Raw genomic sequence first — 16,708 nt, forward strand, 5'->3', positions numbered from 1 at the left:
GCATACAATAATAAACAATATATTTTATAACAAAGTGGCGTGCAGATCTTTTTCTTTTATTCCCTCCTCAAAATAAAAATGTTTTTATCCCGCTGGAATCCTTTAACTGCCTGAAGCAAGCAAGCAGTGAAATAATCAAGTTGGCTTTAAGACCTGATTCCACAGCCCTGTTCACCCTTCAATCTCCAAGTATCATCAAAGTTCAGAGTTTCATTTATATCTGTAGCAGATTGTTTCTCATATGTCAAGACTCTTAGCAACAAATTTTTACTTATATGGAAAAGTATTAGTAATGCAATCTGTCTACTTAAGGTATTAAATCTGAATGAGAACTTGCTGCTTTATCTGTGCCTCAGGAGAGGGTTATGATAAATGCCCTCTGCCTTTCCTTCCCTCCTCCCCACATCCCTCTAAAAATGTCCATTTCACAATTTAAACAGACCTGACTGGCTCCAGGGATGTATTTGCTTCTGGGTGTTGAGACTGCATATATGATTTTACCTTGGATTAAACATTTCAGGTGCTGGTGAAATTTTACCTATACTATATTCCGAAAATGTTTCCTCTATTTGATTTCATCAGTTTCATGTTCACAGATTAATTCACAAACTGTGGAGACTAGATAAGCAGCAGCATTCTTTGATGCAACAAACAGCTTATAACAAACAAATGAGTAATTTAGTTTGTTCAGAAAAATCCATATGCTTTAGAATCATAGAATCATAGAACATCAGGGTTGGAAGGGACCCCAGAAGGTCATCTAGTCCAACCCCCTGCTCAAAGCAGGACCAATTCCCAGTTAAATCATCACAGAGGGTATATGGAAGAGTTTTACCTTCTTTTCTTTTTCCTTATCAGGGAAGGAAATAAAGTGTGTGATATCTATACATTGGTGAATATGGCTCACTCTTTACAGGAGGATAATAGAGGACTTTGCCATGAGCCCCATAGAAAGGGAAGCGTATTATTCCAGTGTTCCATAATGTGCCGGGAAGCTGAGGCAGGACAGTGTATCACCCCAAGTGCAGCTGTTCTGCCTGGCTTATAGGGAGGCGGAGCCAAAGCTCAGTCCACTCCCCACCCTTGTGAGCCCACCTGAAGTTGCTGGTGCAGTGGCTCTGCTGAAGCTGCTTCCCCTGTCATGCAATGCAGGTATACAATGCAGTGGAGTAAAGGGGCACCGTACTTCCCCGTGCAGGCCTGCAGAATGGGTTAGGAACTAGCCCCAGATAAAGAAAAATCAATCCACTGGGCATTCTTAGTTACAATACTTTTTAAATTAGATGGTGGGGTTTTGTCAGTTACTTTTAGACCACATTGCTCTTTATTACTCGGTATGTTTGATATGTACACTTGAGCAGGGTAACTTGTGTCCAGAAAAGGATTATTTTTGGAAGTCCAGGCAATATTTTAAGTGCATGTAAGGACACTGCCACCACAAAACATTTGTTGCTAAATCCTTTAGTCAAGTACGACTGTCCCAATAACCAGGCTAACTGCATCTCTGACCTCTCCCTGCAGCGGGCCCCCATCAGGTCTCCAGCTGCTGGCCATCACCTCTCTTGGGGTAGACTCGTGATTCTCCCACTCTCAGACCAAGTCTTGAGCTGCTAGACCCTGGTACTAGCTGTGATTTCCTCAGCAGGTCTGACTTATCTTTAGTGCCTGCAGTTCTGCCCCTCGGGAGCTATGACCAGTAATACCCGTTGACCAAACAGCTTTCTCAAAGCACTGTATTGGTTATTTAGAATCAAAGCATTTCAGAGAAAAACATCTTAAAATGATAGCCAGTCTGTAGGCATGCCTGCCTGCCCCTAAGGCTTACCACCTCCTGGAAGCTGCAGAAGGGCCCAGCTCCTTCAGACATTGCCTCAGAACCTGTCTCTGTGTCCATGTCAGTCTGTTCCCCACACAAACAGCTCACTGGCAGCTCCCCCTCCCTCTCTCCAGAGAGTCTTTGTAGCCATGTAGTGGTCTTTTGATTTCTCGGTTCCCAGCTTTGGCAAAAAGGCTGTGTGTCTTTGGGCTGGAGCCTGGAAGTAGCATCTTCCCTGCTGGTAGCCTGTAATTGCCCCCTAAGTGTGTGTTTGGGAGGCTGCTTATCTAGACCCATTCTGTGGCTTTTCTGGGGGTGGGGTTTCCAACAGCCTGCTCTTAAGATAGATTGATACACTGATATAGGAAAGTCCTGTAACTCAATTTAGGTATACAGTGACTGTCTCATTAATACCATAGGTACCTGGTCAGTAAAATTATTATACATTAGTATTACTAAATTACATCCACCACTGCTACTACTGCCCCACTCAGAGAAGAGTAAAAATACTCTATGATGCTCTGTTAGAAATAATTCTCTTTCGTTGAAACTCATGGATTATTGCTGTGAGGTATGGACGTCACTGAGTAATAAAGTGAAGGATAGATTGTCTCTTAGTTTAGTGGGTTTAGTTTTGTTTGGTTTTAGCTTATCGTAGTCTCTGTTTGGGAGGTGGTGGGAAATTGCTTGTTTAAAAAATAATCTGATCTGTGTTGCATTCAAGAAAATAGTTTGTTAAAGTTTTGCTTTTAAAAAAAAAGGCAACTAAAATAGCTCAAACTATTCCAAAGGGGGGGGAGGGGGGAAATAACTATCAAATCCGTGTATACACTGGAAAATTTGCATAGTGTCCCTTATCAACAGCATTACAAAATCCTCTATGGTGTCTCAAAGGGAAAAAGAAGAAAGGGATTTTTAAAGTGAGACGTGTTTCCAAAGGAGGAAGAGTCCAAACAGATGGTGTTGCACATGGAAGAGCAACTCCACACACTGCAATGCCTTGGGGAGTTGAGAAGAGAAGGGGAAAGCACACAGACCAAGACTGGAGGAGAAGAGAGAATGAGTAAAAAGCAGGTAGCGATAGAGAGGCAGGTTGGAGAGCATTAATCTGAGAGTCAAGGAACTAGGAAGTGAGAGAGACTGATGTGGTCCTTCCAAAATACTGTATAGCTGACGCTTCACTTCTCTGTGCACTATGCCCCTGGGGGTCCCTGAGGGTATTCCAGGGAGTCCAAGGGCCCCGCTGATCAACTCCTCCCTCTCCCAGAGGCTACTGAAATCAAACCGGGAGATTTTAGGTGCTAAAAGTCCGGCAGTACAGTAGGGCTAAGGCAGGCTCCCTACCTGCCCTGGCTCCGTGCCACTCCTGGAAGTGGCCGGCACGTACCCTTGGGCGGGGCGGGGGGGATGGGACAGACAGTCTCCGTGCACTGCCCCCGCCCCACGCACTGACTCCACAGCTCCTATTGGCCAAGAACTGCAGCCAATAGGAGCTGGGGGGGGTGGTGTCTGTGGGTAAAGGCAATGTGTAGAGACTCCCTGGCCCCCCCCAGGGGCCGCTGCCAGAGGGATGTGCCAGTTGCTTTCAGGAGCCACCCCAGGTAAGCCTGCACCCCTCACTCCCGCCTGCACCCCCTCCTGCACCCAAACGCCCTGCCCCAGCCTGCTGAAAGTGAGTGAAGGTGGGGGCGAGTGAGCGACGTGGGGGGGAGGGGGAATGGAGTGAGCAGGGGGCAGGTAGGGGCGGGGCCTTGGGGGAACGGGTGGAGTGGGGGCAGGGCCTGGGGCTGAGCAGGGGGGCTTAGAGGTCCCTGAAAATTTTTAAATCAAAATGGAGGTCCTCAGGTTGCTAAGGTTTGAGAACCGCTGCACTATGCATATGCCCTAACATTCAAACACCCTGGCCACAAGAATAGCTTGGTAGGTGAGACTTCAGAGCTCCACACGTACCTCTTAATGCTAATATTTTAGATTCCCCAAAGATTCTGGTGTAAACAAAGACAGTAACACAGCCTGGCTATTTATGGCTGAGGATGGCTATCATTAAGAACAGCACTGTGGAAGGTATTTGAAATGCACAAGATGATTTACTGGTCCTACAAAACAATAGTGTTGGACACTGAGTGGATGGATTTATTGGAGATACCCAGGGGTCTTCATATTAATTATTTTTATAAGATGTTAATGGTAGTAATCAAGAATTGCAGTCACCTTTTCTGAGATGTCAGTTAATTTTTACTAAAATCTACTTAGAGGAAGATGATTTACTGACTGTAAAGCTTTAAAGTCCTGGAACTATTTTTAATATAATCCTTATGCACTAAATATATTAATCCTGTGAAAAACAGAGGGATAAATATTTTCAGTATATTTAATGGAATAAAAGCACTTCCAAATAATGGTTTTGTTTCGTATAATTGCACGTTTTATCTAGCAAATTGAAGATTGAGAGCCATAAGGAATAAGTCATAAGAACTGTTCATGGTAATAAGTACTATAAATTGTTATATTTCTGCTAAAGGAAAAATATCTTGTTTCCTAAAGTAAATAATTGCTCATAACTGCTGAAATGGTGTGTGATTTGATTCTAAGAGACATTTTTGTTTGTTTTTAATCTATCAAGAAGATAATCTACAGTTCAGAATAAAAGTCTGGGGTAAGGGTGACAAAATAACCTAGTCAGGTGGCTAGTTATATATCAAACTCCACAAGTCTCATGATAATGATACTTTTAAAACTTTGGTAAAGTGAGTGACTATTTGATAAAATGATCTAGCACTTAAAATGGCAACCAATTTTACCACTTTTGATGAAAATTACAATATTGTTTAGATAAAGGCTCAATCCTTTTTTGTGAAAGCCAAGATTATAACAGGGTTCAAAAAAGAACTAGAGAAGTTCATGGAGGATAGGTCCATCAATGGCTATTAGCCAGGATGAGCAAGGATGGTTTCCCCAGCCTCTGTTTGCCAGAAGCTGGGAATGGGCAACGGGATGGATCACTTGATGATTACCTGTTCTGTTCATTCTCTCTGGGGCATCTGGCATTGGCCACTGTTGGAAGACAGGTTACTGGGCTAGATGGTCCATTGGTATGACCTAGTACAGCCATTCTTATGTTCTTATCCTGCTCCATTTGAAGTCAGTAGATGTTTTGACAATGAGGCCCTGAGATGGCATGGGCATGGTAAAACAGTTAGCAGAAGCAGGATCTGACATTTAATACATTTTTCCATTGCAAGGGAAAATGCATCGGGGGAAAAAAAGCAAAGTATATGTTGCCACTTGGGCATGTTATGAACCAACACAATGCAGATAAATTCAAGAAGTGCTGTAAATCAGCTCAACAATATGAATAGTAAGTCTCAAGAAAAATCTCTAGACCAGAAAATGAAGCTGGTGATAAGTCCCATGACATCCTCTGAGACAGGAGACGCTGTCAAGTCACTGCCTAGAGGGAAGTGAGAGTTTTTTCTGTAAGCAGGATGTTGATAAGTCAGCTTAAGATGCTTAAGGTCCCCACTGCTGGGAAAATAAATCGGCCTCCTACATGTGGATTTACATATTTAATTAATGTGCCTTATTAAAAACCTGTTCCTGCTTCCATTGGCTTCAGCACAAGCAGATCTGGCGACCTTAGCTGGGTTTTTAAACATTCATCTAATGGGAACTTCTGTTTTTCCTTTAGTCACCAAAAAGAAAAAAAAAAAAAGTAATTCTGTAAAGTTGTATTTAACGTGCATAACAAAAGCCAGTGACTCTGTCCTTGAGCTGCTGTCAGTCAGTCTGTAATTCACAATGTTGAGTCTAAGGGCCTGGCTACACTTGCAGATGTAGAGCCCTTTGAGTTAAACCCACCTTCGGAGAGCACAGCAGGGAAAGCGCTGCAGTCTGTCCACACTGACAGCTGCAAGCGCACTGGCGTGGCCACATTTGCGGCACTTGCAGCGGCATTGGGAGCGGTGCATTATGGGCAGCTATCCCACAGAGCACCTCTTCCCATTCTGGCGCTGTGGCTTGTGTGAAGGGGGCGGGGGGGCGGGACATTCTGGGTCCTGTCCCAATGCCCCGTGATGCATCGGTTCGCATCCCAGCAATCTCTCTGCTTCCATCCACATTTGGCGCCATCTTTCAATGTTTTTTGTACTGCGCGCTCTATCTTCCCTTTTGGACTGCGGGAATGGAGCCCGAACTGCTGAGGAATATGTTGACGAATCTCGTCAGCACGTCATGTTTGGCAGTTGAGTTATTCCTTAAGATCCAAATTGACAGTGAGGGCTCCGACAATGATATCGACGCGAGTAACGCACACGACACGAGATTGCTTGTGGCATTCATGGACGTGCTCACCGCCATGGAACACTGCTTTTGGGCTCGGGAAACAAGCACCGAGTGGTGGGATCACATCATCATGCAAATCTGGGATGACGAGCAGTGGCTGCAGAACCTTCGGATGAGAAAAGCCACTTTCATGGGACTGTATGATGAGCTCGTCCCCACCCTGCGGCACAAGGACACGGGATTGAGAGCTGCCCTGCCGGTGGAGAAGCGGGTGGCTATTGCAGTCTGGAAGCTGGCAACTCCAGACAGCTACCGATCGGTCGCTAACCAGTTTGGAGTGGGGAAGTCAACCGTCAGAATCATGTTGATGCAAGTCTGCAGGGCCATTAATCGCATCCTGCTCAGAAGAACCGTGACTCTGGGTAACGTGCATGACATTGTGGCTGGCTTTGCACCAATGGATTTCCCTAACTGCGGAGGGGCGATAGACGGGACACATATTCCAATTCTTGCACCAGCCCACCTAGCCTCTGAGTACGTTAATAAGAAGGGGTATTTCTCTATGGTTCTCCAGGTGCTTGTGGATCCCCTTGGGCATTTCATTGACCTTAACGCAGGCTGTCCTGGAAAGGTGCATGACGTACGCATCTTTCGGAACACTGGCTTGTTCAGGAAGCTGCAAGCCGGGACTTTTTTCCCAGACCAGAAGATCACAGTAGGAGAAGTCGAAATGCCCATTGTGATCCTTGGAGACCCCGCTTACACTTTAATGCCGTGGCTCATGAAACCCGACACAGGGAGCCTTGACAACAGCAAGGAGAAGTTCAACAACAGGCTGAGCCAGTGCAGAATGACTGTGGAGTGTGCTTTTGGACGTTTAAAGGGCTGCTGGCACTCTCCGTATGGGAAGCTGGACCTGGCTGATGACAGCATCCCTGCCGTTATATCCACGTGCTGTACCCTCCGTAACATTTGTGAAGGGAAGGATGAAACATTCACTCAGGCATGGAACTCGGAGGTTCAACACCTGGAGGCTGAATTTGAACAGCCAGAGAGCAGGGCTATTAGAGGGGCCCAGTGCGGGACTGCAAGGATTAGGGATGCCTTGAGGGAGCAATTTGAGGCTGAAAGCCACCAGTAATGTTTGGTGCCCTGCACAGGAGTGAAGTGCAGCGATTCCAATGTTGTTAGGAATCTGTGTTTGCTAAGTATGATACACTGACTTGCAGTGTCTATTGATTTCCTGGGCTAAGGTATCTTTTACTTTATGCAATAAATAATAAAGAATGTTTTCAAAGCCAAAAAATCCACTTACTGAAAAGAAAATGCATTTATTGAAAAGAAACACAACTGCTTGGGAAACAGAAAGGGCAAGGGGGTGGGGTGGGGAACGGTTCAATCACAGATTTGCATATGTCCTGTTATCATACACAGCCTTCCTGTCTGAAGTGCTGTGCAATGAGTGCTGCACTTCAGGATGGTTATACTGCATGGTGATGGGGGTTGAGTGGAGCGGGTAAGGGTCGTAGTTTTCCGGGCTGAGTGGTGAAGCTACAGGTGTTGGAGGCAGCTGGTGGCGATAAGAACCCAGATGTTGGGGATAGTGGGTTGGAGGTGACATGGGGGCACAAGGGAAAGAGCTTTGGGATAAGGGCTGCAGGGTGGGGCGGGGGGCACAGTAGTGCTCCGCTTGCATGGCTACAAGCGCCTGGATCGAGTCCGCTTGGTGCTTCATGATGCTTATCAGCTGCTCCGTGCTTTGCTGCCGGAGCTCCTCACTTTTTACCGCACTCCTCATTCTGCAGGCGGATCCTCCTTTCACTCTGTCTCCACTCCTGCAATTTTTGATTCCCGTTAAAGGACTGCTGCATGACTTCAGGTAGCATGTTGTCTTTGCTTTTACGTGGCCTCTTCCTAATTCGTTGAAGTTTTTCGGCTGGTGCTAACACAGACAATCTCAAGGTTGTATCTGTAAAGGCAAAATGCAACAGTTAACAGAGGCAGCATTGTTCACACCAGACAAAGCAATAATTCCCCTGTACTTTCAGGGCAAGCACAGTCTACATAATAGTATAATTTGCCCGTCCCAAAGTGAGCGCACATAACCCCCGGGAGTCCCAAAATGGGAGTAAGCACAGGGTCAAGGGGGACTGATTGTTTCACGGCCATACTGTCCTCTAGGTTTCTGTGCCTTGGGGAGAGCCAACAGCTGCAGGGGCCCCCCTATACTGAACTGTCCCCACATTTTCCACAGGAGTTCGTCCTGGAAGATATCTCACTGCTGAGAGTGACGTGGGAAGCGAGGGAGGGTCTTCTACTACAATGCGGCTTTTGCCCTGGCCCATATGTAGCTTGCCTGTGTGCAGCAATGGTCCCCCTGCCCCTCACGGCACAGTGGCGCGGACAAGTTAGCCTTATTGGGACAAGGACCACAGTGGCTCTCTGTAGCCAGACAGCCAGCCCCCCCCCCCCCCCCTTCAGATCAGCATTGCTGGAAACACAGGAGGAAGCAGGAACAGGGCACTTAACATATATTCCAGCACAGCCTTTGAAGCTGTGAAAGCACAGGTGTGCTGCTACAATGTGCCTCTGGGAACAGATACAACGATTAAGCTCACAGCAGGCAGAGGCCCTGTGACAGACATGGCTCTTAGCCCCAACTAAATAGCGTGATGCACACACACCAACATCCTAGGTGGGAAAATATTTACCCTGATAAAAGAAATGTCCAGTAGTCAAAACTTATTGTTTCTCTCCTTTGCAAGTGTAAACTACTCTTGCGAAAGCTGGCGTCACCCCGACAGACCAGCCTCAATTTGGCATAAGAAAGGAGAAAGAGAATAAAGGAGTACAGAGGTATAAGTAGGGGACCTACAGCACCATGATTTTTGAGTGCTTTTCACTATCTATCTGCTGGTCAGATAAGTGACAGCCTCCCAAGGCTTCTGCAGCTAAGAGGGTCCCTACGCCTTGTCCCTTATTCGTATTTCCGCGGAATTGAGTGACCGATCCTGGCTTGGCACCGCTGGAATCGAGAGATGCAAGGAGGGTAAGAAGCACCCACACCTGATCTCCTATCTTTAGTGTACACATATTTTGACATAGAGCTCTATACTTTGTTTTCTTTCTTTGGGATTGTGGCTTCAGTTTTGTAACTTGTTTGTGTGTGTAACATCTCTACATTTAAATAAGTAGGCACTAGCAATTTTGTAACCACATGATTAGAATCTAGCTTAATAAATTTTGGTAACCATTTATGCATAAGCCTGACTTGTTTTCTCTGGTTTACTGTAAAGCAGCCAACACAATTAAAGAACCTCAGCCGTTTTGGCTCTAAAGCCTGGCCATTAGGTGAGAGTACTAAGAGCCTAGCGTTGAGTTGTGCCGCCTCCACGGGGCAAACTCTTGGGGCACCTGTCAGTCAATCCTGGCTGCCCGCTGCGAAGGAGCTCTGAGCTCTAGCAGTTAAAGTCACGGGTGTGGAGAGGCTCTTAGTGCTGCCATTGGGGCACCTGTCAGTCAGTATTGACTGCCCGCTGCGAAGGAGCTCTGAGCTCTAGCAGTTAAAGTCACGGGTGGTTAGGACCTTGGGGCATCCGTCAGCCTAGCCCGGGCTGCCCGCCGCGAAGGGACAGTGCGTCCTAGCGGTTAAAGTCACGGATGGTATAAACGGGCATAGCTGGCACCTCACCAAACATCCTTGGCCGTCGGCTAACACTCTCCCAATAAACCTGCGGAAGTGCATTGCCCAAGTACTGGCTGAGACTTTGAAGAGATCACTGAGGCCTATTACCGCAATGTGAGAGAGCACGTAAACGCCCTATTCCACATCTAGCCATGCTTGCAGCCCTAACCCTCCTCGCCCCAAGAGCCTGCGCCAAATAACTTCCTTCCCAAAATAAAAGCTGCTTACCGGGAACCTCCTCTGGTGTTTGTCCTTCCCCAAGCACCAGCCGCCGCGACTGGCTACCTTCCTCCTGGCTTGAGAACAGCTCCTGGTTGCATGCATCTAGGGATGCTGGGGTGTCTCCCTCCTCCTCAGCACCCTCGCTCCTGCTTTCCTCCTCCTGCCTTGTTGAACTGGGCTCTGAAGTGTCCATGGAGGTACTGAGAATGGAGGTGGGGTCGCCCCCAAGTATCACGTCCAGCTCTTTGTAGAAACGGCAGGTCGTGGGGGCAGCACCGGAGCGGCTGTTTGCCTCGTGGGCTTTGCGGTAGGCATTTCGCAGCTCCTCCACTTTAACCCTACACTGCAGAGCGTCCCGCTCATGGCCCCTTTCCAGCATGTCCCTTGATATCTGCCAGAAGGTATCGTAATTCCTATGGTTATAGTGCAGCTGGGACTGGACAGCTTCCCCCCCCCAAACACTGTTGAGGTCCAGCACCTCGCCATTGCTCCATACTGGGGATCGCCTGGCACGTGGAGGCATGGTCACCTGGAAAGATTTGCTGAGAGCACTCCATGCCTGGCTGAGCAGGAAGGGGATTTTCAAAATTCCCAAAGAATTTAAAGGGCGGGTCTGACGGTGGGTCACCTGAGGGCAGGGCAGTAGAGTTCAAAGGGATGACCAGAGTGGCTAGAACAGGCATTGTGGGACACTTCTGGAGGCCGATCAGAGCGCATTAACAGAACAGGGCATCCACACTGGTGCCGCAGTGCTCCAGCGGGGATGCATCAAACGTTATTCCACTCACCGAGGTGGAGTACCAAGAGCGCTCTAGCTGTGGAGTCAGAGCGCTCTACATACCTTGTCATTGTGGACCCGTCATGAGATAGGGTGCCCGGGGCTGCTTTAATGCGCTGTAACTTATAAGTATAGCCAAGCGCTAAGTAATGCAGAGGTCTGAGCAGTCATGATAGTGTGTTGCATGCGACGAGTGCTGCAATATCCAAGTGACAGCAGGTGAATTGAAGGTGGTGCTTTGGCTTGAGAAGGAGATACAGAGCCTTTTAGTGTACCTCTAGAACATTGATTCAAACACAGCCTACATCAGTACCTGGAAAGGTAACTCACTACCATTCAATGGCTATTGGGTGGCTTATATGAATTGAGCTTGGTGATCTAAGGGTAGTTGCCAGTGTGTGTGTGTGTGATCCTCATAAAAACCACCACCAGAGTACTCCAGTAAAGATCAAGGCCCCATTGTGCTAGGCACTGTAGAGTTGATTCCTGAAGGTGTGTAGTTGAAGTACACTGGCAAGGCAGCATGGGGGGGAGGGGGCTGCACTTTTCCTGCCAGTAAGGCCCCTTGTATATGGCTAAATGGAGGATTTCAGTCTCGCGCTGTCAGGCTAGTATCTTTCACAAGCACAAAGAGGAGATTCCCTTGGGTTAACCAGTGAAGTTTCACCTTTCCTGTGAAGTTCTGTGCTCCTGTTTTTTTTTTTTCTTTGGGCCACAACCCCCAATGGGAAGAAGGCCAGCTTCTGGAACAGCAGCACCGAACTCCTGCAGTGCTGAGGAATCCTTTTCCCAGCCAAGTGCTAGTTGTGGTATATGGAGCTACATAATTAGTTTTAAGTTTCCTGGGGCCGTGTCTGCACTGACAAGCTTACAGCGGCACAGCTGTTCCGATACAACTGTGCCGCTGTAAGATTGCTCGTGTAGCCGCCTTAGGCCGACGGCAGAGAGCTCTCCCAGTGACATAATAAAACCAGCTCAGTGAGCGGCGGTAGCTATGTTGGCAGGAGAGCTTAGTGCACACGAGCGCTTATGTCGGCAAAACTTATGTCGGGGGGGGGGGCATTTTTTCACACCCCTGAGCGACAAAAGTTTTGCCGACATAAGTGCTAGTGTAGACTTGGCCTAGGAGTCCGCTGGAAGCAGCTGCAATTTCGTGTTCAGTCCAGAGACAGCTTGCTGTGCTCTCATGGTAACTACGTTTGTTTGATGCTAAACTGAAATGAGTGTTTTAAACGGACAGCGTGTGGCTGCTGAGTGTCTCTGGAAAGCACGTGCTTCCCTGGTGAAATCTGACAGGATCAGACTGTGCAGTAACTCAGATGCAAGAATTATAGTGTTTTATTCTTCTTAACCACTTACTCCTCAGAAGGCCTTCAAATACTAACAACTACCCTGTATTTTCTCCAAGTGCCTTTTCAGGTAGTTCAGTAAAATTGTTTATCTGGTGCTTGATTTGAGTTTTCACTAGGAGTACAAGGGAGAAGCCGTGCGGTTTGTTGTCTGTAGGGAAACGGTAAGAAGACATGAACGCAGAGCACACAGTATAATAAAGAGGGAGTAAGAGAGCATAGAGCATAGTGTGTGAACATTCAGTAGCTGTTACTGTGTCTGTGTCAATGCCGGTTGTGTGCTTGGCACTATACAAGCCACAAAAGCAAAGCCAAGAAGAGCTTACAGTTGAGAAGCCAAGACACACTTTGAGACAGTTGTCTGCCTATGAGAGCTTCCCCTCCTTCCAGATCAGTTTTTTAATTTACCGCTATCGGGTGAGCTGCTGCGCTGGGCTTTTAAGAGGTGTAGTACCGGAGGGGAGCAGGCTCTGGGGGCTTTAAGGCACCTTTGCACTCTCCCAACAACAAGCTGCTCCAGGGGTCAGAGTGGCCCTTACACGATTTAAACAGCCCAGCCTAAGGCTTGTTTACACAGGGAAAATGGCCAGCAGAAATAAAGCTATACCGAGAGTCACTTTTGTTCCAGAATAGAGAATCTACATGGAGAGTTACACTGGCATAGATATAGACCTAGAATTATATTGCTATTGTTCTGCCAGTCAATTCCCTCATGTAGATAGGCCGACAGGGACAGGCTGCTGTAACCCTATGTCAGCAGCTCTGTATGATATGGCCCCATGCCTGAAACATCCTTTCAGCTAAACATCCTTTCAGAAAAGGACCTAGGGGTGACAGTGGACGAGAAGCTGGATATGAGTCAGCAGTGTGCCCTTGTTGCCAAGAAGGCCAATGGCATTTTGGGATGTATAAGTAGGGGCATAGCGAGCAGATTGAGGGACTGGATTGTTCCCCTCTATTCGACATTGGTGAGGCCTCATCTGGAGTACTGTGTCCAGTTTTGGGCCCCACACTTCAAGAAGGATGTGGATAAATTGGAGAGAGTCCAGCGAAGGGCAACAAAAATTATTAGGGGACTGGAACACATGAGTTATGAGGAGAGGCTGAGGGAGCTGGGATTGTTTAGCCTGCAAAAAAGAAGAATGAGGGGGGATTTGATAGCTGCTTTCAACTACCTGAAAGGGGGTTCCAAAGAGGATGGCTCTAGACTGTTCTCAATGGTAGCAGATGACAGAACGAGGAGTAATGGTCTCAAGTTGCAGTGGGGGAGGTTTAGATTGGATATTAGGAAAAACTTTTTCACTAAGAGGGTGGTGAAACACTGGAATGCGTTACCTAGGGAGGTGGTAGAATCTCCTTCCTTAGAGGTTTTTAAGGTCAGGCTTGACAAAGCCCTGGCTGGGATGATTTAACTGGGAATTGGTCCTGCTTCGAGCAGGGGGTTGGACTAGATGACCTTCTGGGGTCCCTTCCAACCCTGATATTCTATGATTCTATGATTCTACACACCTCTTCAGCCATGCCCCTTACAGCAGGGCTTGGAAAGGGGCCCTCAAAAGGACAACCTGAGGCTGTCAGTCTCAGTTCTTGCTCTAAGGGAATTCGATCCCAGCTGTTCCCTACAGCTGTAAAGCCCCTTCCACCCTTTTACCTGGTGTTAAGAGGCTGGAGTGCGGAGTGAGAATCTGACCCATTGTGTTCAGATGGCTGGGTAAGGAGATTGAGAAAGAGCCACAGTGACAAGTGGAAGCTAAAATGATTCAGTTCGTATCTGAGGTCTCAGTGATCTCTTCAGTTTATTGGAATCTTGCATTTACAAGCAACAATGGGAAAATCAGCCCGTTTACAGTAACTGCAGTTTCAAACTGTTCTTAAGACCAAATCCTTCACATGATCATGTGTTTGTTTGTAACATAAAGCTACAGCCTTGCCTAGAACACAGGTTCACTATGCATTTCAGAGCAAGTCTAGTATATGGCACTCTTACTCATGGCAACAATCATTTATTCCAAATCAAAACTGGGCCATTTATGTACTTTCACAGCATAGCACATACTATGCCTTACATTGTACAGTGTGGCTGAAAATTCTGGCATGTCTCACTAGGAAGGATTTCTGTTAGGGGGGATTTCCCATCAATGATCTTGTGGCTAGAGCATAGCCCTGGGAGTCAGGTGGCTTCAGTTCTATTCCTACCCTGCCACGGGCTTCTTGTCACATTATTTAACCTGACCCCAGTTTCACCTTCTGTAAAAGGAGGCAGATAATACTGCCTTACTTCCCAGTAATCTTCTGAGGCTTAAGTCATTCATGTCTGTAAAATGCGTTGAGGTGATGAGAAGAAAAGTGCATGCTTCTTTTTGGTTTTGCCTCATGTGTATGTTCCTCTTTGAAACTTGCTGATTCCAGCTGCCTAATATTCTTGGGTTGGGGTTCCCTCCCCGTTTTCTATTGATAGCATAATAATCTAGTACAAGCTAACAAACACACTAAGGTTTTTCATCTTAATCAATGTGGTTTTGGTTTGGTTTAAATTTCCAAGTTTAACAAAAGGTTCCATGTTGTTTGTATGTGCCCTCGCTACAGGAGTGGCTCCACAGGGCCACTCTTCAGTGTAAGAGTCAACGGAATCAAACAGAGACTTTCACTACATAGCTGGGGCCTGATCCTGAAATGTGCCCAGCAGTACCTGACAACTGCTGAGTACTTCAACTCCCACTGAAAACAGCAGACATTAAGGTCCTCTAGTCTAGACTATCACCCTGCCTTTTCTACAGTACATTTTTAGTGTTTTGTCTAGTCTAATTTTAAAACACCCAATAGACAGGTCTCCTAGCACTCCTCTTGTCAGAGTAGTCCACCGTCTAATAGATTTCAGCATCAGGACATTTTGAGATGGATTAGAGCTCTGGTGAGCACGCATCTGTTCCTAGCATTTAAAACTCATCACAGTGCTCATTCCTGCTTGATTTTCTCAGGTTTTAAATTAACCCAAGGACAAGCGATTATCATTTATAGTCTTGTTTCAATAAAAATGAAGCATGTCTAAATACATGTCAAAAATGATACACAACAGGATACGCACAAATCCACACATACATTCTAAAAACATAACACACAACCTAATCCTGATCACGCTTCAGTGGCCCAGCATGGTGCTCACAAAGGACACTGCTAAAACCAATTGCCAATGAGTTGTTTAAATTCTTGTGCTTAATTTCTTCAGTTCAGCCATTCTCCTTCCATTCTGCTCTGTTTCAGATCAATGAACATCTGCTATAAGTTGTAAGAGAAGTGGAACTGAGGTCATTCAAATATATCCCCTCGGGGACTGTTACTCTGCACTGAGTGCATCTGAGTTTAGAGGAATACAATAAAGACTGACCCCAGCAATATCTTCTTCATCAGGTCAAAACCCATATCCAGAACACATAGAGTAAGACATTTAACATGAACAAAATAATAAATGTCCCCCAAGTAATACCTGTAGTGAGAGCTGAGTTTACTGGTGCAGCAGATTAGGAAAAACTGGCAAGGCAAGGTCAAGAACATTGCTGTCCACAAATGCAGCTTTGCTAAGGGGGGTTTCTGATGTGATTTCATGCTGCAGTAGAACTATGGGATATTTTGGAATATTACACATGCCATATGGAGTTCCATTAATCATACCAGGAGCAGAGGGGGTATTTCTGAGATTAACAGAGTGCTGAGGGATTACTAGTGGAAGAAGTTACCTGATTTTCCAGTTTCATGCTCAAGTTGCCCCCTCCAGTCACGTCTGAGATTAAAGACATCCTCATCACTGGAGTGGCGCACAGACACATTCACTGGAATTCTTATCCCGGCTCTTAAGAAGTCCTGCCAGGGCCATTAAGGCTTCCCTCAGCCCCTCGCCAGTGTGAGCACTGCACCCTCTCAGCTCCCAGCTTCGGCCACTGAACCATTCGAGATTCAGCATCTCCCGCAGCTCTGAGAGAGACAGGGACCTTGGCAGCTCCTGCTTGTTGGCCAGAAGCAAGACTGGAACCCCTGTCATGTTTACGTTGTTCAGAACTTTCTCCAGTTCAGCCATTGCCTCTGGCAGCCGGGTTTTGTCGGCACTGTCCAGCACAAAGATGAGAGTGTCCGTGTCTTCCAGATAGTCCTTCCAGCTAGTGCGGAGTTTGGCTTGACCACCCACATCCCAGAGAGTCAAGGGTAGATGACACGGGGTTTTCAGAGACTCCACATTGAAGCCCACTGTCGGGAAAGTCTCCACAACCTCGTTGCTCTTCAATTTAGACAAGATGGTGGATTTGCCAGCAAAATCCAGTCCCAGCATCACCACCCGGGCGTCTCTTTTGTACCAAGCCTTGGAGCTCAAGGTCCCCATTGTGCTGCTGCTGAAATCTTGTTGAAAAATTGTAAATAAAAAATTATTCCTTTCCAAAGAGAAACATTCTTACTGCATCTAATAATGGCACTGTCTGGTAGAGTGACTAAACTTTTGAAAGGGGTGGGGTCCAGCTGGCCCCCAGCCCCTCTGTCTGAGAGAATACTTTGGATTCACGTGTAATATTTGCTGCAGAAAGAAACAA

General features: G+C 46.8%; 1 protein-coding gene across 1 annotated transcript; it reads right to left on the bottom strand.

The window, feature by feature from the left end:
* Positions 1 to 15,930: 15,930 nt before the first annotated feature.
* On the bottom strand, positions 15,931 to 16,503 carry ARL11 (ARF like GTPase 11). The gene has a single exon (XM_073323456.1). The coding sequence runs from the start codon at positions 16,501 to 16,503 to the stop codon at positions 15,931 to 15,933; it is 573 nt and encodes a 190-aa protein (XP_073179557.1).
* Positions 16,504 to 16,708: the final 205 nt, after the last annotated feature.

Source organism: Lepidochelys kempii, chromosome 1, assembly GCF_965140285.1.
Source record: "Lepidochelys kempii isolate rLepKem1 chromosome 1, rLepKem1.hap1, whole genome shotgun sequence".
In the NCBI taxonomy this organism is placed as follows: Eukaryota; Metazoa; Chordata; order Testudines; family Cheloniidae; genus Lepidochelys; species Lepidochelys kempii.

Bases quoted from the DNA above. Each gene is read 5' to 3' on its own strand.
- ARL11 (XM_073323456.1), bottom strand. From the start codon at position 16,503: ATGGGGACCTTGAGCTCCAAGGCTTGGTACAAAAGAGACGCCCGGGTG.